The sequence below is a fragment of the Juglans regia genome, chromosome 7 (genome assembly GCF_001411555.2).
Source record: "Juglans regia cultivar Chandler chromosome 7, Walnut 2.0, whole genome shotgun sequence".
NCBI classification, from domain to species: domain Eukaryota; kingdom Viridiplantae; phylum Streptophyta; class Magnoliopsida; order Fagales; family Juglandaceae; genus Juglans; species Juglans regia.
In genome coordinates, this window is record NC_049907.1 from 48,128,682 (window position 1) to 48,153,465 (window position 24,784).

A 24,784-nucleotide genomic window follows, 5' to 3' on the forward strand; every position below is an offset into this window, starting at 1 on the left:
TTTTTTTTTGTCCCTTATCAGTTTTCCTAAGTCTCGCTTGTTTTTATAGATGAATTGAGATGAGATTAAAGTTAAAAAATTGAATAAAAAATTATTAGAATATATTTTTTAATATTATTTTTATTTTAAGATTTAAAAAAATTAAATTATTTATTTTATTTTGTATTAGAATTTAAAAAAATTATAATAATTAGATAAAATGATATGAGATGAATCGAATTGAGTTGAGATGAGTTGAGTTGAGATGAATTGTGAAAACAAAGAACACCTAAATATCCTTTTGTAGGGCATGATAAAAACTTTCAAAGCCCAAAACCAAATTCTTATGATTGGAAGGTGGAAAATTCGAATTGAATTATAAACGCATGCAATTATGGGGTACTATATATGTACAGCGTCTTAAATTAAAATTGCAACGTCCTTTTTGCCCTTTTTATTTAACCTTTGCAAGAACAAATGGAAAGTCAAATTAGCAACAGTTTGTCAGCAAGTGTAATTATATTTCACGGTACTTCACTTGACAAACACGACCTAAAGAAAACTCTTCTCCATGCAGCATTGGATAGCTCCATCAAACATTTCGGCAAGGCCGTACTTAAACTTAAAGCCAGTATCCAAAAGCTTCTGCGATGAGAGGCTTGAATGCCTGTAACTTGTAACTCCATTGAAGGTTCTGCCCAAAATGAAAATTAAAAAAAATAATGAAAAAATAATCTGCACAATAACATTCTTTTATGGATTAGATCGAAAGAATATAAGTACTCACTCCATTCTGGGTAGTTGAAATCTCGGGTATCTTGAAGAAAGAAATTCATACAATTGATGGATGTTTATTTCGACTGATGAACAGATGTACCTCCCAGCTTTAGCATTATGATGTTCAAGAAGGAAGATGTGTGCACCAGCCACATCATCTATGTGCACCATATACGAGTAAATAAGGTATTCATGGTATCGGTCGACCTGATCGCCTGCATGACATGCATACATATATAAATGATCTTTGATTAGTTATTTTCTCTTTAACTTTTAGATTTGAGAAATACAACATACCAATAACAAAAGGAGAATTAAAAAGAAAAAGAACGTACTCAAGATCATAGCCATTGCCAAGGAGACAGAGGACGGAATAGTTGGACAAATAAAAGGTCCCACAACTAGGGGAAGAACCAATGTTACAAGATCCAATCCATTATTTTCTGCAAACTCTAGGGCTGTCCTCTCAGCTATGGTCTTGGAAACCAAGTAAGAAGGATTTACAAGCTTGCTATTTTTACAAATATCAAGGTTGCTCCATGTACTCTCATCGCTTACACTTAGGCCCTTGTCGTTGTACAGTACTGTGGCTGCACTAGAAGTGTAAATGACTCGTTTCAGAGTCTTCGAATTAAGGCATGCCTTTAAAATCCCTAGCGTTCCTTCCACGGCCCGTTTGGTCACAGTTTCCTCCGGCTCTTTGCCATCAATATCCATGGGATGGGCTAGATGAAAGACTCCAATGCATCCTTCAATGGCCGTGTTAAAACTGTCTGGTTGGTTGAGATCAGCATGGAAAATCTGGAGCTCCTTTGATGCCTCTGGCAGTTTTGTGAGGTAGCGGATGTCTTTCTTGCATTCTGCTCTTAGTTTGAAATCATGTCAAAAATCTTATACGTGCTTTAATTGCAAAGATTCTTTATTCACAAAAAAACTTAGTATATATGATTCTTTATTCACAAAAAAACCTAGCTATGCATGGGAGATATATATATATATATATATATATATATATATATATATATCTAAACGAAAAACAATATGATCCAAGTTTGGGCCGCGGTGCATGTTGATCAATAAATAAAAGTTTGTCATTAATTAGGTTTTTTGTCTTCACTTCCAGCTTGTGGGTTCAATTCGAGGAATTCCTTTGACTTCCGACCAGAACGAGATCTAACTTTACTATGTAAGTTTTTCTTTCTGCATCAATGTTTCTCTTGGACATTATGATGATCTTGATACTCAAGGTGTTCATCAATTTTCTGTGATCACCTTGAACTCAAGGAACCTATAAAAGCCACACGTACATTACCCAGCTAGAACTAGAAGCATGCATCTTTATGATAATTTGCTATATGTCATATATAAAAAGAAAAGGAAAATAAAAATAAAAAATTCTTGCCTGGGTCGGATCTAACAGTGGCTCGGACGGAGAAACCATTCTGCAGAAGCCTCATGATCAGCCAGGATGCTACATATCCCGTTCCGCCTGTTACACAAACTGTACCTTTTTCTCTGGCTGCCATCTCTCTCTCTCTCTCTCAAGTTTGTCTTGGTACGTACTTGATCTGGTTCAATTGTATCCAGCTAGCGCATGAACCAATTTCTCTGCTCTTTGAGGTCCTGTATATATATGAAAGTACTATAACTAGCTAGGTCATAGCTAGCTGTATTGTTTTTAATTTGTTGGGACGTTTTTCTTTATTATTATTATTGCTAATTTGTTACGACGTTGTTTCTATTATTGCTAACTCGATCGATACTACCGATTAAAAAAAAACTCGCTCGTTAGTACTACGTGTATTAATAATTAATTATTAAAATATTGTTTGTTTGCCATATGACACGTCGTACATATAATATTAATATGTCAATTCTGTGAATTATATATTTTTTATCATCAGCATGGAACACGTACCAGTACTATTGCAATATATACATCTCTGCCGGCCAGCTTAATTGTCTCTCTGTTGAGGGTTACTCAATCGATCGATTTTTTTTTTTGATAAAGTCAATCGATCGAATTACATGCATGCTCAGCTACCATTATTTAAGGGTACTCGTCCAGCTTTTTTATAAACGTATTTATGGCAACATGTGCACATGACTGCTAATTGAAAGGATTTCTTTTTGTACGCATGAGATGACGTTTACGATACTAAACAATATGCGCATGACGATCGAACAATATTAATTTAAATGTGAATTTATAATTGTACGTCTTAAATCCATCACGACGCGGTATATACTTACGTATCCCACGCTAGCTAGCTAGCTGTTCAACAGATTAATTTTGTGCAAATTTCGATCCGTTGGTCAAGTTGGGTAATGCATGCAGCGCTAACATGATCATGATCACATGCATTACAGCTACGTATTGGCAATATTGTATATTGGAAAATGTCTGGCGGCCTGCAGGCTACAATATCGGTTACTCTACGCAAGCATACAATTTAAATGACATATTGGCGTTTTGTCTTGTGATATATGGCACTTGATGTTGTCATTGCTACGAAATACTTGCCCCGGTTTGGATTTGAAATTTATCTCATTTAATTATTATAATTATTTTAAATTTTTACAAAAAATATAATAAATAATTCAAAATTTTCATTTCAAAATAATAATAATATTATTAAAAAAATAATATTCTAATAATATTTTATTCAATTTGTCTAAAATCATTTCAACTCATATCTGAATCCAAACAGGATAATCTTAACACTGCAAATATAACTTATCTCTATTTATATATATATATATATATAGTACTCAGATATTTAAGTGTACGTAATGCAACCTTAAAGATATAATAGTCCAAGATATATATAAATTCGCATCTCATTTGTATTCGTAACTCATCTCAATCATTACAATTTTTTTAAATTTTCATACAAAATATAATAAATAATTCAATTTTTTTAAATTTCAAAAATAATTTTTTTAAATTTTTACACAAATTAAATATAATAAATAATTTAATTTTTATTCTACTATTTATAAATCATCTCAATCTATTTTAACTTATCTCTAAATCCAAATCACTCATCAGTCTTTTGATAATTTAAGAATTTTAAAAAAAAAAAGAAGTGATAACTATATATGAATTAAGAAAAAAACTAATTTTCGATCGGTGTTTCGTGCTGGCCAGGGGGGGCGCCCAAGTCAATGAAGTCATTAGCCACCCTAATAGCTAGAAGATGCCTTCATAGTTCATACATGCTTATGGGGCAGTAAGTTTGCAACTAATAAAAAGTGAACACTATAATCAAGATGAGGATGTTGACGAACTGGCGCGTCTATTTTCTCCATGGCATAAAGATATTATTGTCTTCGTTGGTACTTCGATTGTAATCATGGCAAGAATCTAAAACTGATTTTTTTTTTTTTGGTCAGAATTAGATGGCCTAATCTAAAAATGATAAATTCATCATATGAATATTAGATATTTTATATTATTTATACAATATTTTCAAACGTTATAGGTTTCATAAAGATATTTATATCCTATATATATCTAATTAAGCGGTTCAGTCCAAACAGAAAATTAGAGAGTACAGCCCAAAGCTAAGGAGCTTTTAGGGTGTATTGTGGACATGAATGATGAACAGGGTAGTTCCAATCAATGGGTAGGCTTTAATTTGCCTCGTATTATATATATATATATATATATATATATAAATAATGCTAGATATAATTATCAAATATGTGAATTGTGCAATATTTTTAAAAAATAATGAGTTTTATTATTACAAAATTAATTATTTTCATGTAAATTTAGCATTTAGTATTTACTCATATATTTTAAAATATTATGCAATACTTATGTACCTTACGATTATAAATATTATTTTTAAATATTATCGGTCATATGAAAGTTTGGGCAAGAGGATGTGTAGAATCATCACTATTTATACCAACATTCAGACCCAAAAGATATTTAGAGGTGTAAAAATAAAAATAAAAAAAGGTTGAATCGGACCGAATCGAACTATAAGTAGTTCGGTGCGTTAACAGTTTTCATATTTGAAAATCGGATTAAACCGAACCGAATCAGTATATATATTTTTATAATTTTTTATATTATCTTATATTATATATATTATATGCTAAATTGTGAATTAATATAACATGTGATATGACAATAATTTTTAATATAACATTTTATATAACGTATAAATTTTAATCTTATAATATAAATTAATATAATATAAAATTTAATCTTAAACATAAACATTAATATTAAAATTTACTTTTGATATGTATATATGTCAATGATAAATACATTTTTTGCATAATATATTATAATATATATTATTTTTATAAATATATTTTTACATATTTGATTATATATACTCATATATAAAGTCTAGAACTTATATAGACTATAGTTAGTTTTAATATTTTACTAGTAGATTTTAATTATTATAAAATAATATGCTTATACTATAATATAAATAGACTAATAGTTTAACATATGTATACATCATATTATTACTAGATAACTTGTAAAATTGAAAAAATCGGATCGAAATCGAAAAAATCGTAAGTTTCAATTTTGATAGTAAATTAGTCTGTATTTTTTTTAAAATTTTCAAAATTGGTATATATAAGTTTGGTTATAAAAAAAAAATATACAAAACCGAACCGGTTACACTCTAAAGGTATTATTATAGGATGTAAATGTTTTTTTTAAGGGAAACTGTCATCGTTCATTTATCAGAAAAATTTACATTCATGACCGGATATATTCTAGAATGTCCTCATATTAAACATGACATTATAAACCAAAATAATGCATTTGGAACTCCACCAGCACACTATTTCCTTTTATGACTATGGTCTTCACTATTACTGATATTTTCTACAAACAAACGTCCAAGAGATAATACTCTATGCCTAAACAAAAACTTAACATCCCCTTTCATAAAAGAGAGAACTCAACCTCTGCAGACAAACCTCCAAAATGTGATTTTTTTTTTAATTAACAATAAGGAAACAAAAAAAGAAAGCAATAAGATAGATGTGAAAAATGATAGATTACAGTTTAGATCAACTTTAGTAGACTTTGAAATTTGTGACGGCCCGTGAAGGTAACACACTTGTCTATTTTTATCTATAAAGGTCGGATCTGAAAGGTTTGGTAGTGGTGAGTCTAATGATCTGGTGCATGTATCAAGAAGAGTTGTCCGAATGAGTGGCGCATTAGGACCACACACAGATGTGAGTGGCGCGTGAGAATCATACACGGTGATTTTTGTAAAACTATTACTTTCGTCTAAATGATTTTTGACTTGTAAATTTGCTTGTGCCATGCGTCATTCTCGATAGTTGTCGGAAAGCTATAAATCTACCTTTTTCAATTTTGAAGAAAGTAAAATAGAATTAAGTAAAACAAATATTGATAGGCAATGTGAGTGAATGAACGAACGAGAGAAAGAGAGAAGAAGAAGAAAGCTGTTTCATTTCCTTCTTACGAAAATCAAACCTAAAGGCTAAAACTCTTAACTTTTTACGATAGAGAGGCAGGGGGGTGGTTTTAGGCTCTAAAATGATGGCAGAATTCGGTAGTAATTTAAAAAATAAAGATGCATTTAGAATTATAATTTTAAATGTATTTTAATTATTTTTATATATAATTAATATATTATTTAATACGTGTATTTTATTGATTTGCTAGAGGATGGCAACCGCCTTCTAGATTGATTTGATGATAACGATGACTATTTAGATGACCAGGGGAGCCTTTTAGTTCATACACGACAAGCTTTTTAGTTGGAAATTGGAATGCTTTCCACTTATATTAAAAAAAAAATTACTCATATAAATTTGATTAATCCATCCCCTTAATTCCCACAAAACCTTTGAAAATCGTTGCTCTCTCTCTTTCTATCTGGTGCCTCCTCCGTGACAAACGCTCATGGATTCCACGCTCCCACACGAAGTCCCGGATTCCTTCCTTTCAATCCCATAAACCCTCAGATTCACAAAAACCACTGCCCAGATCACCTGATTAAGAAAGAGAAAAGTCACCCAGATTCACTTTTTCCAAAAAAATAAAAAAATAATAAAAATTGCGTACTCTTTTTTTCCCCTCGTTTCTTGATCATGCACATCCCCGATATCGAGCTAATTTGTCAATCTTAAACTTGTGGTATTTGCTTTGAGGAAATCACAGAAACTGAACACGCGGAAAGCAGACAGCACTTGCGTCTTAAATTGGTGTGTTTTTACTTTTTTTGTTGTTTTCCGAGGATGCATAGATCTGGAACAGCGATGGCCTGGAACGTGTTCCAGTTCTGTACAGCACTGCGGGGGCTTGGCTCAATCATGATCCTCTTGGTTCTTGGCGTCGTGGGTGTTACCTACTACGTCGTCGTTTTGACTAATTATGGCCCGGCTTTGTACGATGGTGGCCTCGATTCTCTCATTGCTCTTGCCGTATTGATCTTGTTCCATTGCTTGGTAAGCTTCGAAATTTATAGTCTTTTATGTGTTATATTTTTCTCAATTTTAGGGTCGTAGGTTTTGGGGCAGGAGGTTTGAATTTCTGGGGTTTTGGATAATAAGTGCATTTTGGTTTGTGAAATCTGTAAATGACATCGGAAAATTCAGCTTCTTCAATAACATACAACAATTAACAAATTTTATTGAATTTATCTTTCTACACTGAACCTTGTAAATGACATTGACCAATTCAGCTTCTTCTATTATTCTATATCATACAATTGCCACTCTCTCAAATCGACTGCCTTTTTCTGTATGTTTAATGAATGCTTAAAGTTTTGTAGAAATGGCATGTGGTTACTGGTTAGGTGTATTGAGGTAACCGATGCTAAAAATGGAAACTTTGTAATGTTTATACAGTTGGTGATGCTATTGTGGAGTTACTTTTCCGTCGTTTTGACCGATCCGGGAAGTGTACCTCCAAAATGGAGGCCCTCTGTCGATGAGGAGAGAGGAGAGGCCGACCAGTTGAACGGGTCAGAGTTCAGTAACCTGACTGCGGACCCTCCGAATCATAGAATCCGGTTCTGTCGGAAGTGCAACCAGCTGAAACCACCTCGATGTCATCACTGCTCTGTTTGTGAGTCCTAATGCCCAGAATTTCTCCGTATATCTACATACTCGCAAGTATATATTCAGAAGTTATAAGTTGCATTGATCTGTTCTTTTCAGGTGGACGATGTGTGTTGAAGATGGACCATCACTGTGTGTGGGTTGTTAATTGTGTCGGGGCATTAAACTATAAATATTTTCTTCTCTTTTTGGTATGTTTGCTTTACTTTACTCTCAGAAACTCAAGGACTTTTTATCAACAGATTAGTGTTTTTTGCATTCAAAAATTTTGGTACTTCGTGTTCAGACTAGGAAATAAACCATTTTCAATCTGTTTAATTTGCATGTGTTTGTATTTCTTCTTTTCTTCCTGTGAATAAATATATTTCGAAGAGTCATTCATATACTTTTTACAGCTTATATTTTCCCCCTGTGCTTGCTAAGGACCTTAATCGTAGCCCATAGCATGTATTCTTCCGTTTCAGCCATTCTGTAATCTTTTTTAGTTTTCCTGTTTTAATTCCTGACAATTGTTGTTTCTCTTGAGTCTTGACCTCATATCATCTTTGACACACTCTCACGCTTCCAGAAAAACTTCACCATTCCCTTTAACAACCTATTTTGTGTAATGCTTTCCACATGTAAGTATTCATTATATAAGTGTGTGTTTGTAACTACTTGGTGCAATTCTTTCTCATGTAACTTACATCATAGCAAGTTAAACGTCATTTCACTTTTTAAGCATTCATTATTCAATGCAACAATCGAGTTTTATGAGTTAACATCATGAGATAATAGGAAGTTAAGGTTTTAAATAGAGTTTCAATACTTTTCATCTTTTTCAAGGGGCTATTGAGCGGGGGCAGAGCTAGGTATGGTTGAGTGGGGGCAATTTGATTACCCCCTTTAAAATGATCTTGGGGTTTGCCGGTCCAATTAGGATTAACTGGGTGATAAAATGTCTACTTCTGCCGCGGCACATGTCTGAACACTTGCATGCGAGTAGCTGTTATGATAGAAAGTACCACTTGATTTATTTTCCACTTGATTGATTTATGTGTTCTTTGTGATTATGTTTTCAGAAGATATCTGAAGTTTTTGTTTTTAGTTGGTGGGTCTTCGCAGCTTATTATTTTTGTATGCACAAACTGGGAATAATTATATTGATCTTTTTTATACGTTTAATCTCAATGCAGTTCTACACGTTTCTGGAGACAAGTCTGGTAACATTGTCGTTACTTCCACATCTAAGAGCATTGTTTAGTGATGGAGAAATACCTGGGACTCCTGGCACCCTTGCAACCACATTCCTTGCCTTTGGTGAGGCCTGAGTAGTCCATGTTTCTGAATTGTTTAGTCAATTTTATCTACATTTCTCTTAACTGTCTCTGCTTTATTTACAGTCCTGAACCTTGCTTTTGCGTTGAGTGTAATGATGTTTCTAATAATGCACATACGATTGGTGGCTGCCAACACCACAACAATTGAGGTATTGCCTTTTGCTTATCTTGAGATGTTTGTTTTACGTAATTTTATTTTCTTAAGATCAGGCTATGCTTTATGCTACTTGCAAGAGATGCTAAAAGAAAGTGGACTGAGAAACTGTTAAGAGCAACATTAGACATCTGGAATGAATTTTGTGGGCATTTGATGAAACTCTTTTGTGGTATTGTGTTTTGGGAATTACTGATTTTAATGTTAAAGTATATCATATAATAGGGGGGGGGGAGGACTTTCCTTGAATACTGGTATCACACTTGTCTGAATCTCCATCACTGTGTCATGTGTTGAGTTTTAAACCTACAATGGGACTACAAGTAATGTAGCACTCTTTGGTGATGCAATGAATCCTTCAACAAGTCTGAAGTGATCAATGTAATACGTGGGTGTTTTTAATGAATTAACAAACCTCTATGAAGAGGTATCATCAGAATAACATTTAGTGAACATCCATGCCAATATTGAGGTATTCCATTGACAGTCATATAGCTGTTTTCCATTAGAACCATACATCCCTTCCATAGGGAGAACCAACGGTAGATACATTGTTGCTGATGGTTATAACCTTGTGGTCAGGCGTATGAGAAGAAAACCTCTCCAAAATGGCGCTATGACCTTGGTCAAAAGAAGAATTTTGAACAGGTCAGTACAATTTACAATATATCGAAGTTTCCTTTTTTAACACCCTCATTTAACTTATTGGGTGTAACTTAAGAGTACTAGAAAGGTAATGCATTAATGTCTCTACTAGTTTAGAATCATTACTTTCTCAATGCATGAAACTGAATGGTCTGGGTGTTGTAGTAATATTCCTGTATCACTTGGTATTAACTGTAAATTATGTGTAAGGAAAAAGTGAACTTGGATAGAAAATACTGTCAAAGTTTGAATTATGTCGAGAAGTTTATCTTGGACTTGGCTTCCAAAGTTTGAAGTATGTCGAGAAGTTTATCTTGGACTCGGCTTCCAAAGTTTGAAGATGATGGATGTGGATACTTTCATTTCGCAATGTTGTGTTCCATCGTTGCCCTAGACACCTTACGATTCTCTTCTAGACAATTCCACAATTACTTTCTTGGACTTGGAGATCCATGCTTCTGTTTCTTTTTATGCTTTGTGGTTGCACCTTTATGGCACAGTGAATCCAATGTCTTGGACTTGGATTTGAGTTCAGTTGTTCCCCCCCATTCTTGGATGGAAAAGGAATCCCATGGCTTTACTCTTAACATTCAGTTTCGTGTCTGTAACAGGTCTTTGGGATGGACAAGCGATACTGGTTTATCCCTGCATATTCAGAAGAAGACATTCGACGGATGCCAGTACTGCAGGGGCTTGAATATCCATCAAAGCCAGACTTCGATTCCCAGGAGTTCTAAGAAAGTAAGAATCGAAGGTGCCACATTGCGAGAAATCCTGATTTCTTCCCTATAAGAATAGATATGGGAGCTTCCGAAACTGTTTACTAACATCTTCATTGACTGAAAAGCTTACAACCAATTGGGCACTTAACACATTCATTCACCCAGGCGTCGTCTTATCCATAACAAAGGGAGTTGAGGGTGAGAGAGAGAGAGAGAGAAAGTGGGAGGGAGGGCATTGTATCCAGGATAAAGGAAAAGCAGGTGGGTAGCAGTATAGTTGGGGATGGCTTGATGGGCTAACGTTGATTTCATGCTTTTCAACTTAAGTTTTTGGCAAGGTTTGGGGGAACTGTAAAATAGGTGTTGCAAGTTTTTCATATGGTGGTATGCCGATATTCCTCTGGCTTCTTTGCATTTATGTTTGGTGGAAAAATATGGAATCGGTCTGAGTGGCTTCGGCACATGTTAGGGATGATCAATCAAGTCACTGTACGCTTTCTATACATTCTTACGAAATTTATCTAATTTCATTACCAGATGTTCTTGAGTTTGAAAGAATCGTTGATCATGATTTTTTCGAATGCATTTCCTTTGGATTTTTGGAGTTGCCTTTTAAGCACAGTTTGGATTCAGAGATGAGTTGAATAAAATATTATTTTTATTTTGAAATTTAAAAATTTTGAATTATATATTATATTTAGTGTGAAAATTTAAGAAAATTATAATAATGATATGAGCTTAGTTTTTAATCCAAATCAAGACTTAAGTAAGCAATGACAAGACAAAAAAAAATGATCATTATTATTATTTTTTATTTATGGAAAATATATAAAGGTATTTTTAGGGTTGGTTTGGATTTTGAGATGAGATGATTTTAGATGAAAGATAAAAGTTAGAATATTATTTTTTAAAATTATTATTGTTTTGAAATTTATAAAAATTGAATTATTTATTATGTTTTAAATAAAATTTATAAAAATTATAATAATGAAATTGGATGAAAATATATTTTGAATTCACACCGGGCTTAAAACGATAAATATTTCTTACGAAATTGGTATAAATAAACCCAATGATGTACTCATCACATTCAACAAAATAAGAAAATATATTAAAATACGAGAATGTTTTAAAAAAAAGCTGTCACGTTACCCGATAAAGAAAATAAAAATAGACGGAAAATATGAACCTGCCCGAACATTCTAGCTTACGAAAGAAAGTACCACGTCTACGTCTCTCTTTTTCGCTCTAGCTTCCCTCTCTACAATTTGCAGGTAATATAAATATATATATATATATATACACACGCGATTCATTTCCTCTGCTAGAAGGTAATTCTAGACTTCTAGTGCCTTCTCTCACCCTATTCTTCAATCTATCGTCTTCCAAGGTAAGTCCCCCCCCCCCCACGTAGCTCTTCTTCTCTTATTTCCTTAATTCTCGTGTTCGAGAATTTTATATATATTATTCGTTCCTTCTCTCACGTTTTCTGAGCAACCATACAGAAACTTTAAGAGAGAACATGTTGTAGGTTGGATGTTGATATGGTTTCTCAGTTTTCTCTCATGTTTGTTGTCAACATAGAATATGTTTCTATTGTCTCAGCATGTAAATTTGATAGTTTAGTGAAAAATATATCCGGTAATTGGTTTACTTGATTTGTTAGTGGTTCAATCCATAGTGGATTGGTGATACTTGGTATTATCATCCTCGGTCATTAATTTATTAGTTTGATTATATATTAACAACGTCCTACGGGATTTTCTATTTTTTAGAGTGATTAGCACAATACAGTATGCAGAGGGGAAGAGAAGGTCCAGACAATTTCTTTCACTCGGGTGACTTGTTGGGTAGTTTCTGGAGCTCTGCTGGTTTTGGATCTCGTAGAAGTATGATGCCCAGTCTTTTTGGAGACAGAGATCCGTTTGAAGATCCTTTTTTCACTCGCCCCTTTGGAAGCTTGTTTGATTCTGGCATGTTTGCTTCGAGTGCTGCAGTCAGTGGGAAGGATCAGACTAATCGGGTACCGGGAATTGTAATAGAAGAATTAAACTCCGATGATGAAGGAAAGAATGAGAAAGGTGAAGGCACCGGGCCTGACAAGGATAATGATCAAAAGAATTCTCCATCAAGCAAAGAACCGTCTGTCGAGCATCCAGATGATGATGATGATAATGATGGTAATTGGCACTTTTTATTTTGGGTGTATGGGAACACTGTAAGCCCTTTGTTTTTGCTCGCTATTTTTATTCGCTGAATAACTGATAGTGATTGCTGTCCTTGATTTCTTGGATACAGAGAGCAAAAATCTGATTCAGAGGATTGACAGCAACAAGGTTGAAGGGGCGCAATCCCAGGCTAGCAAAGTCAGCTTCCAGACTTGTAGAGTCACCTATGGTGGTGTTAATGGAGCGTATTACACTTCTACAAGAACGACAAGGACAGGCGCTGATGGAGTAAGTGACTAGTTCCTAATGGCAAGTTGATTTTTACTAGCTTTCATTTGAATCTAATGCTGTGTTCATTAACCAGGTGGTGCTTGAGGAGGCGAAAGAAGCAGATAGAACAACAGGTCAAGCGAAACACAGGATATCTAGAGGAATTCACGATAAGGTATTTATCTAGCTGGTGTTATGCGCTCCATTACAGACCATGATTATCAAATCCATGACCCAAAAATCCTTAATTGTTTTTTGTGAATTTGTGAGACAAATGAAGAATAAAAAGATGTTTCAAATGGAGGACCCTTCACTTGATGCACTGTTGTTGATGCTGGGTTCAGAGAGTGTGCTAGTGCACTTGGTGCTCAAGCATCTATTCCCCCCTTCGTGGATGGTCTCATTACCTCGGTTTGGGTAAACCAAGAAGACCTGCCCGTGAAAATTTATATTAACCATTTTGCTTGCATTATTCTTGAGCCAGATTATATTAGCCATTTATTATATAAGTCCAATTATGCTTTTCCTCAAATGATCCTTGGTTTCCTTCTCCCTGCTCCTGTGGGTAAAAATTGCCCGAAGAAAACAACCAGTAATTTGTCTCTCTATTATTGCACACGGAAATCAAGTGGTAATTGAGATGGGTCGTTGCTTATGCAGGGTCATTCAGTTACAAGGAAGCTCAATTCAGATGGTAAGCTAGATACATCGCAAACTTTATACAATCTAAATGAAGGTTTGTTCCTGATGTCTAATACTTAAAGGAGGCATTATGTTTTATGTAACTGTTCTGGCCATTTGATCAATGTTATGTTGAGATGCTTGTTTCAGATGAGCTTGCTGGGTTTGAAGAAGCATGGAAAGGTCGCAAAGGCAATGTTAAAGTGCAATTGCCTGGCCGGGAAGATGGATTTGGTATGCATGGAAATGCAGGTACGCATATTATTGGTTTTTCATCGTTAATTTTTCTGTTAAGAGTTCATATTTATAAGCACTAAAGAAAATAGGAGCTTTTCAGGGAATTCATTGTTTGGAATCTCTAGTGATTGATTACATTTGCCATACATGAACGGTAATCTTCCTCAACGGGGTTCGCTTCCAGGCTTTTATTAGGGATTTAGCTCCCTTTTCAACAGTGTTAATGTTTGACTACGAGCCTTTGGTAGCTGGATGCTTGACTTTAACATTGTTTAGAACAAAAGTGGTCTTCTGATTATCACCATATAAGGACCAAAATTCCATTGGCAAATGCCAAAAAAGTTGCATTAAGACATTTTGGATACATCATATAACTCCTGATGTGCTACTGCTCCCGTTGCAGCTTATTTTTTATTTACCATATGCTTGGTCTTATAATTGTTTAATTCCATGATAATGTTAGGTTCTAGTAGCAGTGAACCGAAGAAGAAGACATTTTGGGGAGGTTTGGCCCTCCCATCTTTAGAGCAGCCCTGGAAAGCTGGAAGAATGGGACAAGACAATGAAGCCAGGAACAATGCTTCTTCTAGTGGGAGAACTAAGAAAGTTGTCAGAATCAATATAGACTAAATTAATTTACATGGTAATGTTGGAAGAGTATTTCCCCACAAATTTTGCATTAAAACAAGTTCGACTTTGTGACTCGATCCATTGATTCTGCATGTTAACTGTGATACCAAATAATCAAATTGTGTGGTTTGGGAAGGATGCCCATGTCTATGTCTGAAAGTACTTGTTTGGTTTACCTTTGTGACATGAGATATGTAGAAGATTTAACAGTACTTGTTTTCATGCAAAGAAAGGAAAAACTGTCACATTTGTGTTCTCAAATAACATTTCTCTGGAACAATGGGCTGTAGGTTGGGGCCGTTTGGTCAGATGCACACTACATGCTTGTCTTAGACTCTAATGGTATTTTTTTTTTCTATTAATTCAACGGTAAATATTGGGAGCCCGAAACATCTATATTCAAACTTGGATGCTTTTCTTGAGAAGGAAACTGTTTTCGAGAATTCCCACAACTAAGCGACACCCGAATACCTTAATTTATTAATTGGATCTCTGTGATGGCTGTTGGGGGCAAACAAGCATGTACGCACCCTGTTATTCCTTCATTTTCTAGTGCAGGTTGGTCTCTTAGATATTAGCTTTGCTTGCTTGCTTGCTTGCTTGCATCTATCTAGTTTTACAAACACAATTTTCTACCATTATAGGGTGCAATATTGCAAACAGAAATATTGAAATGTAATTAATATCAGAACATTACAGATTGCAGAAAAATTGTGTAAGACCGACGTATATAATAGCCCAGTCACGTGCTCTTTCGTGTTACGAAACATTACCAATGTTGTGAACTGATAAATGAGAAATAATATTGTTTTAAGTACTCTTATTATATTTGATTAAATAAGTTTTATTTACAAAAAGAGTATTTAATAAATAATGCATAAGAGTTGGGCTATTGACATGTGTAAAGACTGATTACACAAAAAATAAAAATAATAAAAAATAGACTTGCGATCAGTTTTACTACTTAGACTTGCACGAGCTTAACTCTCATGTGTGTATTGTAGGTTGGGGCCCACATCTACAATAAGGTTTACTTGATTCATAACATAGCAAAGCAAGATTGACTAATAGGAGAAGAAGGGAAGAATTTAGATGGAAGGTTACGAAAAACAGAAGAAAAAAAAAGAAAGAGAGAAGGAAAAAAAAAACGGTTACGGGAGGAGCAACGAAGAAGGGAGAATCCGTGGCATAGAGTGAGAAATAGGAGCCAGATGTTTGTCAAATTGTTTCTACCAAATCTTTAATTACTTTAGTGTCCATTTAATTCTCTATTTACAATAGGGTGAAGTTAAAATTTCAGTGTTAGTCATAAGTCAATTAGTTTATTTTCTTGAGATTTGAATTACTCTGATTTAGTCCATTTCCTTCTCAAAAATTTCAGAACTAAGGAATTTTAAAAATCAACTATACATATCAATGACAACAGATTCTTCTTTGTGAATATAACATTTCTTGATTTATTTTTTTATTTTCATACAAAAAAATTTTCTCATTGATAAATCATTCAAACTCTTTTCAAATCTGAATCCTCACAATTTTATACAATCAATTGGCTGAAAATCCTCGTCTTTGTGGAGATGACCTAGGGTGATGTTCGTATTACAACTAGTCCACTTCTACACTTGAGAGTAATTAATAGTTTGGAAGTCATCATGAACCACGACATGTTCCCAATTGCAACCAGGAAAGATAGAAGTGAAAAGATAGAGAAAATAAAAGAAAATTTGAAATTGAAATTTCCATGACTACGCACACTTGTTTTATCGTAGCATTAAATCCAACTCGCCCTTCTGCCAATATGAACGTGAGTATAGCTGGTGTTGTTCTCAAGATACTTTGTAAACAGATTAACCTAACTTCTACATTAATCTGATTACTTAAAATTTGACTAATATATATCGTTTTTCTTTATCTGGCATTGCCACGAGTTTGATTACCTCGATTTTTCAAATGAAAAAACTAGGCACCAGCCCCCACCCCCTTTATAATAATAATAATAAAAAAAAAAAAAAAAAATTGTATATCGCATTGAATTTGTCAACTCATTTTCTATAATAATAAAACTTTTATTATTATTATTATTATTTTATCTAATGTTAAATGCATATTTATTTATTTATTTTATTTTCAAAAACCTATATATCAAAATAAATAAATACATAAAAGTAGTTGTGCAACAACGTAAACCAGTTTTTAATTTATTTATTTATGTACAATAGGATTTAGGGGATTTCGAATTCAAATTTTTCATTTGAATAATCGGATCATATAACAGCCAATTTTTGTAATAATTAATGATCTATATTGGTGCATTATGCGTTCGTATTAATTGCTGGGTCCAGTACCCATTTGGCCGCCCATCAAATTAATTATTAAAGCAGTGGCCGTGTTGTTTGCTATTTTTTAAGTGGGGTTGACGAATTAATGCCATCCTTCGGACTTCGGAGAAAGCTGATCTCATGCGAACTGTGTCGAATTTGTTAGAGGGAATGCACATACCCTCATATATGGTGGACTGAATTGGATACGCATTATTTTAATTTTCTGCCAATTGGAGAAGTGCCTCCGGTCACTATAATTGCTGCGGCAAAAATGATTCGTAGTGCTCAGAAAAATGAGTCTGGACTGTGTTTGGATATTAAATTGAGTTGAGTTGAGATGATAAAATATTATTAGAATATTATTTTTTAATATTATTATTATTTTAAAATTTAAAAAAAATTAAATTATTTATTATATTTTATATTAATATTTAAAAAAATTATAATAATAAATTACCAAACGAAAATTTGCTAACTGCACTGACCGTGAGGAATTAACATATTTTCAGGATCATTTCCCCCCAAAACGGAAACAAATTGAAGAAATCTTTGTTAAATTTGGGTAATGGCAAATGCTACCATCCCGTCTAGTATGTACTGTTGGGCGTGTTCTGTAGTGTATTTATATTTTATTTTTTTGTTAATAATCACTTATTTAATTATTAAAAAAATTAAAAAATAAAATAAAATATACCAACAGTCAAAATAAAAAGGCAAATCAAGAGACAAAGTAGCATTTTCCTTTGAGTAAATATTTATACAATGTTTTATAAATTTGGAAATTAAATAGCACTGCAGATATTCAATGATTCAATATCATATATTCTTAATTTGATCCTGCGGCATCATGATATGTTTGCATAGATAGCAAACAAACAAATTATAAATTGTATTTGCTGATGGCTGCTATATCATGTGGAGGTGCAAGATATTTAATATGTAGTACTACTTTATATCATATCTTTGTTATACACGTACGTTATATATGTTATGTATTTCTCTCGTCATACTATATATAACGATCTACTATTTGCTTTTAAACAATAAATTTTATTATTAATGAATAATATCACATCAAAATAACATCATACATATATATATATATATATGGTTTGCAGCTGTCGCACGGAAAGGCATGGTACGTACTAGCTAGAAGTATTCATCAAAATATTATATATAATAGTGGAATATATAAAAATTGTGCAATCATTTTAAAAAATAATGAGATTTATTATTAAAAAATTATTCTTTTCTTTATAAATCTCGTATTTATTTATTTTTTTTAAATTAATTGTATAATACTAACACACTCACGATTAGATTTAGCATTACTTTATAGTTAATTAGTATTATTTTTTTTTTTCAAAATGCATGGCAGGAAGATAGATTTCCATTTAATTAATTTCCTTTCCTTTTTATTAATTAAGGTTTATTTATCAGTAACTATATGCGTAGACTTTATTCCATGGAATCAAATAACAGGTCGGCGGCGGGCTTAAATCATGACGTCCTATTCAGCTTTGATGAGTTTCACATTAATTAATAATTATCAATATTTATAACCCACAAATCGTGCATGTCATCTTGATTTGTCCAGCGAGAATATAATATAATATATATATATATAGTTGTTTTAGATTTAGATTTTTATGGAGTTTACATTTAAAGAGAAAAAAAAAAATTTCTTGACTTTGAGAGAAAGCAACTTCTTTGAAGAATCTTGTTCTGCAATCACAAAAGGGCTTTTAATTATGCTTTATTATCTTGTTGTAGATCAGTAGTACTCTTTGCATGCCATGCGAGAGCTGCAAAATAAAAAGTGTGGATCCAGAATATGTAAATGAAGAGAACAAATTATGATATATATATTATATATAGATTTTTATTTTTAATATTTACTTGTAGTTGGCTAGTAGCCTATGCTGGTTACATGAATATAAATAATCTTCTATTAGAATCGAGAAAGAGAAGAAGAGATAAAAATAAAATTGGTTGGACCTACGTACAATAAAATATATAAAAGATCATTGATCTTATAATAAAAATATTTATAATTTAATGTATTATATAAAATTATATTTTATAAAATCTCTTTATACATTGCCATTTTCCTTTGTTTAGATATATATTATATATCTAACTTACTTGAGACTTGCCCCATGATTAATTCGTTAATGATAAGTCCCAAGTCCCAAGGAACAAAGAGACCCCAAAGACTCTACATGATGTGTTTGTTTCCAAGATAATATTACATGCGCGCACACTAGGGAAACGTCCTTAACCTGGCTTAAACACCCAATTCAAATCTGTCCAGCCGCCATTTGAAAATGTTTGGTTTTAAGATAGGAAAATTAATAATTAAGGAAATATCTTTTAATGATGTTGTGATTTTTTTTTAAATATTTAAAAATGAAAAAAATGCACTAGTAGGAACCCAATAGAAACTTTCAGTGGTGGTTGTAGAGTCGCCTGGCCTTTAAGAAATATTAATTTTAATCCAAACATGTTTAAAATATCAAACAAACTTTAATCTTTCACAAAGAAACCATAACTAATCGTTCATGATTCGCCTCCAATTTTTGTGATTAATAAAAAATCAAAACAACTTAAAAAAAAAAAAGTACAAAAATTTTCTTGATCTCACAAATATTTTCAATGGTTATTACTATTTTTACATGCAATAAGAAGTAAGAACACGTCTCAAAACTTTTCAAATCAAATATTTTATTTTATTTTTTCTTTTTTATATCTCAAAACTTAGTAAAATATTTTAATTTAAATTATTTAACTCATATTCACAGAATCACAAATCATTTCTTTTATTATTAACGGATTTCTCATCATCCCATCTCATTCTCCAAACAAGCCCTTAAGTGTTTTCTCCCAGCAGAATTGATAATATTACTAGCAAAAAAATATAAGTTGATACTTACCCCATGCATCTATAAATATCCGAGAAATATATATACACAATATGGCAAAATTAACTAATATTTACAATATTTAAGCCTCTGCTTCTCATGACCTCCTCCTGCACCTAATTGATGATCAGATGATCTTCTTGCAGGTTGCTGCCCTTCACCCTCGTACGTATTTTAGCAATATACAACGAAGGGATCATGAACTGCTTCTTCGATTTTTATTTTTATTTTTTTAAGTTGGTAATTTAATTCAAAACTCCCCGGAAGGAATTAGATCTTCAGAATTCATCCCCGAAACACGTGTTCCTCACCTGACCGTGCATCGATGTGCTTGATCCAACGGCTAGGACTCTTCTTCCAGCTCCCACTACTACCCCCGGTACTGCTCCCTATATGCGCAATATCCATGGTGCTCCCAATATGCGCAATATCCAAGCCTTTCCCCACTGGCAACAACACCGTCCTCACCACACGTGTCCCTCTCTCAAGCACCCCGTGCCATCGAAACCCCGAAACGTTTCTCTGACATGCGTTTTTGCAAGCCAAAACCGCACCTCTTTGGCCCAGCTTAGCGAACCTCAGAACCCTGGCGAAGTCCCCACGCTTACAGTCCACCACCAGAAAGTCCACGCCCACCAGCCCTGCCATGGCCGCCTCCGCCTCTCCCACCACCACCTCCATCGGCGTCGGCGAAGACACGTCTGAGTATTCTCTCATGGCCTTGACGTACTCCTGTTTCGACCGCTCGTCCGGGACTATGCACACGTGACGTCCGCACGCGTGGCCGGCGGCGATGGCAAGTCCGATGCTTGTCACGATTGGATCGCCGTTGAGCCACGATTCGACGATTAGCTTCGCGTTCCAGCCGGCAGCCATGGCGGAGAGGAGCTCGGCTACACCGGAATGTTCTTTGAAGTTTTTAATCTGCATGAAAATGAATAAAAAGAACATGGTTATTACATTGATTAAAATAGTATTGATGGTTTTCAAGAGCTGAGAAATTTTCAGAGAAAAATACAAAACCACGGTTGGAGAAAAGAGAGGAAGCTAAGAAATACTGTTACATGAGCATCATGTGGTTTTAGAGAGTGCTTACTGATTTAACAGTGTCTATGTAAGCTTTAGAAGCTGTTTCGGGGGACCAAACGAGCTTCATACCTCTCCGCCTCCGTCTCTCTCTCTCTCTCTCTCTCTCTACCTCAAACACAAATGGGCAGTCGCACAAATTTAAGAGAAAATGGCGGTGGTGGTATGGGACTTTGAGGTGTAAAGGTTGGTCTTTTAAATATGAGAGAGAGAGGGGGGGTTGCGGGATGCTTTTGATACAAGCGTTGACATTTTGGCCGTACTACAAGTAGAAGCTGTGGGTGGGGTTTTAAATAACATTTGGATTTCTTCAGCCTATATTTACACTTCTGCAAGAGGACTTATCATCTGCTGCTGCCGCTGCCACACTACTGATAGAATTTATTAATCTCAAGTAGTTTAATAAACAAAGAAATAAAGATGAATGCATCGGACCTCCTCACTTGTTTCATGTATATCTATGATTAAAGGGTATATATTAACGCGCGGTTAACCAGAAATTAAAGATATAAAGTACGTGACTGAGGCGAGTTTGGCTATTCAACATTTCTATACATAATACATCACATTTTTTTTTATTTTATTATTCTTAAATTAATAGAATTTTTATATTCTTCATTCATACATAACCACACATTTTATAAGAAAAAAAATAAAAAAATTATGTATAATATATGGTGCGGTGCATGTAAGTATGATGAGGATAATTTTTTTATTTTATATAATATACTGTAGCATCTGGCACGCAAAACGTTCGTGCATGCATATGTATGGTTTCGGATAAATATCAAACGTCTCAGTTCGATTCTACACTCTGTGTTACGTATTACATATTGCCAGTTTTCCGTGACCAATATTGTCGTATTAATTTCTGATCGATCATGGGATAAAATTAATAAAGCTGAGACTGTACGTACGTACGTACGATGGATCCATGCATACCCAACAATACCCTCTAATTATTATTAATATAATAAAAAACCTTACATCATAGTACTACGTACTGCTGAAAGATATTGAGACGGATGCAGCCAGAAAAGAGAGAGCTACTTGCAAGACCCTGCCGTACCTAGTTCATGAATTATTCAAGCTGTACGAAAGCTTTAAATCATCCATGCCTGAATCACTTGGATGAAGATAACATATATCTAATCTCATGATAACGATGCGTGTTTTGTCATATTATTGTCATTATAAACATTGGGCTAGCTAGCTAGTTTCATGCATGTCCGTCTCACTTTAAAAAAAAACAAGGTTACGCATTATATATTTAATAATTTACACGTCATATGCATGGTTGGAGTACAAATTGTCAACTTGTTTGAAAAAGTTACAATACTTTCTCTATCTGAAGGCATATTCATTCAATTTTTTCGACGGTCAAATCCGCCGAGCACCTAAATCGCGTATATGTGGCCGAAAAATAAACACACATACACACATGACACGCTGATCCTAATCTTGCTAATTTAGGAGACATTTAAATTTGAAGATAATTTGAGATAAATTATAAATAGTAATAAAATAAATTGTAAATAATAGTAAGATTTATGAGTTAAAATTATTAAATAATAATAAGATAAATTGAGATGAATTGAGATAAACTGTAAATACAAACGTCTCCTTAGTCGATACAAAAATATTATACCCAGAAAAAATGACGAAAAACCAAACACGACGACGGTCACCGGCCCCCGGGATTTTTAATGATCCGTTCCAGCTGTATCAATCTTTTTTTTTTTTTTTTTTTTTTAAAGCAAGTTTTCATTAAACGATAAAAGTGCATACATAATAGTCTTAAGAAGTTGAAAATTATAAAATACAAATACAAACTAATTAGGAGGATCCTTTCCACTGTGAAATTGGAGCATTGACGGAGGAATTTGGATTAGTGGGATATTGCCAAAGGCTTGCACTTCTGCTGCCCATTGCGCTAGATTATGCGCACATCGATTTTGGGATCGATGAATCTTCCTAGCCTTCCAGTCTTTGAATGACTCAAGCTTGTACCTGATGTCGTTGATAAGAGGGCTGATGGTCCAATCTTGAATTTCTGATGCATTGGAGATTGCTTGGATAGTGACTTTAGAATCACCTTCCAAGATTATTTTTCCTAACTGCAATTTTTCTGCTTCCTTTACAGCCATTAAAGCTGCTGATGCTTCACCAACATTTGGACTAACCTTGCTTATTAGATCAGTTTTTGCAAAGATCAGCTCACCATTTTCTGCCCAACAAAGTGCAGCAAGGATAGAACCTTCATTTCTTGTGGCGACGTCAAAATTGATGAGTTGATAACCTGCTGGTTGTCTTACTTCATTTTCCTCAATCTGATGTTCTCGTTCTGACCATGCTCTTAGATGATGTTGGAAGGTTTTAAGGACAGCATCCATATATTCAGGGACAGAGGAGGAGACCTTTTCATGTTCTAACTTGTTCCTTGTGAACCAAATTTGATCCATAGCAACAGAGGCAAAAATCTGGAATTCATGTTCCTCTTCAGCAGGAATTTTTAGGCTAGACACAGGATTAATAATTGTACTAATCCAGTTAGAAATCGGTTGACTAGCAAACAGGGATGAATCAATTGGCCATTTAGAATGTCTCCACATTACTCTGGAGAAAATGCAGTTAAAAAAGAGATGGGGGATGTTCTCAGGCTCAGTTTTACAGAGAGGACAACAAATTTGATCTTCATCAAGAGGGATGATTTTGTTAATCTTGACTTTTGTTGGAAGGATGTCATGACTGATTTTCCAAAGGAAGAGTTTTAATCTGTCTTGAATCTTCATTTTCCAGAGAGATTTCCAATTGATGTGCTGAGAGTTATTAGAAGGGAGATCAGTCTGGTTAACCAAGGCTGCATAAGCAGATTTGACTGAGAATTTTCCTGAGGCATGATGGATCCAGATTATCTTGTCAGGAGTGTGCTGAAAATTGTGATTAGCTAAGGGAATTTTTTGGATTTCTCTGGTTGTGTTTTCAGAGAAGAGAGTGTTTAAGAGAAGGATGTTCCAACGCCTTGGCTCTTCTAAAATGAGTTCCGATACAGTCAGAGAATGGTTTTCAAGAGTGTTGTTAGGATGAATTTGAGGACTCTTGCTTGGAAGGGAGGGGATCCAGGGATCATCCCACACTTTGATAGAGGCACCGTTGTTGATCTGGTAGCAAGAACTAGATTTTAGGAAGTCTCTTTGGAGAAGAAGACTTCTCCAAAATCTAGAGTCTGTTGATTTGGGGGTTACCTCGAAAAATGATTTTGATCTTAGATATTTCTTAGAAAGGACTTCTTTCCAAAGACTGGTGGTTCCATTAATAAATGACCAAGCAAGCTTAGAAATAAGTGCAGAATTGAACATGAAAGATTGTTTTAGACCCAACCCTCCCATGGATTTGGGTAGACAAATGGATTTCCAGGATTTTGTGATGTATTTCTTTGTTTGGTTTTCATCATAACCCCACCAAAACCTCCTCAATTGAGAGTCAATTTTACTGGCCATATTCTTAGATAAGAGACAAGTGGACATAACATATGAATGGAGTGAACTTGCCACTGATCTAATGAGAACAGTTTTAGAAGCCTGAGAAAGAATTTTTGTCTTCCAACCTTGTAGTTTGGTATTGATTTTTCCGATAAGATCAGAGAGGAATTTCTTTTTATCAGCACCATTTGCAAGGGGTAAACCCAAATATTTGGTGTTTGGAGGTGAAATTCTGAAATCAAAGTGGCTTTTTACATCATTGATGAAGTCAGGACCACTATTTGCACTGAAATGAAGAGAGGATTTTCTATG

General features: G+C 34.0%; 4 protein-coding genes across 5 annotated transcripts; 2 read left to right on the forward strand and 2 right to left on the reverse strand.

Moving 5' to 3' along the window:
* Nucleotides 1-531: 531 nt before the first annotated feature.
* Nucleotides 532-2,282, reverse strand: LOC109006148 (vestitone reductase-like). Its single transcript, XM_018985339.1, has 4 exons — nt 2,159-2,282; nt 1,092-1,616; nt 767-971; nt 532-673 (listed from the first exon to the last, which is right to left on the reverse strand). Exons 1-4 carry the CDS (start codon nt 2,280-2,282, stop codon nt 532-534), a joined length of 996 nt encoding a protein of 331 aa, XP_018840884.1.
* Nucleotides 2,283-6,565: 4,283 nt separating this feature from the next.
* Nucleotides 6,566-11,234, forward strand: LOC109019884 (probable protein S-acyltransferase 14). Its single transcript, XM_019002261.2, has 7 exons — nt 6,566-7,221; nt 7,624-7,843; nt 7,936-8,027; nt 9,012-9,135; nt 9,219-9,304; nt 9,892-9,957; nt 10,566-11,234. Exons 1-7 carry the CDS (start codon nt 7,012-7,014, stop codon nt 10,689-10,691), a joined length of 924 nt encoding a protein of 307 aa, XP_018857806.1. The 5' UTR covers nt 6,566-7,011; the 3' UTR covers nt 10,692-11,234.
* A 747-nt stretch (nt 11,235-11,981) lies between these two features.
* Nucleotides 11,982-14,961, forward strand: LOC109019883. Of its 2 annotated transcripts, none has more exons than XM_019002257.2 (7): nt 11,982-12,066; nt 12,452-12,856; nt 12,975-13,132; nt 13,209-13,289; nt 13,775-13,850; nt 13,946-14,047; nt 14,496-14,961. In XM_019002257.2, exons 2-7 carry the CDS (start codon nt 12,472-12,474, stop codon nt 14,660-14,662), a joined length of 969 nt encoding a protein of 322 aa, XP_018857802.1. In that variant the 5' UTR covers nt 11,982-12,066; nt 12,452-12,471; the 3' UTR covers nt 14,663-14,961. The 2 variants fall into 2 exon arrangements, with proteins under 2 accessions (XP_018857802.1, XP_018857805.1); XM_019002260.2 differs by having other exon boundaries at nt 13,775-13,808.
* A 4,820-nt stretch (nt 14,962-19,781) lies between these two features.
* Nucleotides 19,782-21,151, reverse strand: LOC108979681. Its single transcript, XM_018950395.2, has 2 exons — nt 21,001-21,151; nt 19,782-20,828 (listed from the first exon to the last, which is right to left on the reverse strand). The coding sequence occupies exons 1-2, from the start codon at nt 21,058-21,060 to the stop codon at nt 20,190-20,192; spliced, it is 699 nt and encodes a 232-aa protein (XP_018805940.1). The 5' UTR covers nt 21,061-21,151; the 3' UTR covers nt 19,782-20,189.
* Between the last annotated feature and the right edge of the window lie 3,633 nt (nt 21,152-24,784).

Coding starts and splice junctions, on each gene's coding strand:
- LOC108979681 (XM_018950395.2), bottom strand. CDS start 21,060: ATGAAGCTCGTTTGGTCCCCCGAAACAGCTTCTAAAGCTTACATAGAC. Junction 20,829..21,000: donor ACATAGACACTGTTAAATCA/GTAAGCACTCTC, acceptor ATTTTCATGCAG/ATTAAAAACTTCAAAGAACA.
- LOC109019883 (XM_019002257.2), top strand. CDS start 12,472: ATGCAGAGGGGAAGAGAAGGTCCAGACAATTTCTTTCACTCGGGTGAC. Junction 13,851..13,945: donor TTTATACAATCTAAATGAAG/GTTTGTTCCTGA, acceptor TGCTTGTTTCAG/ATGAGCTTGCTGGGTTTGAA. Junction 14,048..14,495: donor TGGTATGCATGGAAATGCAG/GTACGCATATTA, acceptor TGATAATGTTAG/GTTCTAGTAGCAGTGAACCG.
- LOC109006148 (XM_018985339.1), bottom strand. CDS start 2,282: ATGGCAGCCAGAGAAAAAGGTACAGTTTGTGTAACAGGCGGAACGGGA. Junction 972..1,091: donor GGCAATGGCTATGATCTTGA/GTACGTTCTTTT, acceptor CATGTCATGCAG/GCGATCAGGTCGACCGATAC. Junction 674..766: donor TTTCAACTACCCAGAATGGA/GTGAGTACTTAT, acceptor CATTTTGGGCAG/AACCTTCAATGGAGTTACAA.
- LOC109019884 (XM_019002261.2), top strand. CDS start 7,012: ATGCATAGATCTGGAACAGCGATGGCCTGGAACGTGTTCCAGTTCTGT. Junction 8,028..9,011: donor AATATTTTCTTCTCTTTTTG/GTATGTTTGCTT, acceptor ATCTCAATGCAG/TTCTACACGTTTCTGGAGAC. Junction 9,958..10,565: donor AAAAGAAGAATTTTGAACAG/GTCAGTACAATT, acceptor TGTCTGTAACAG/GTCTTTGGGATGGACAAGCG.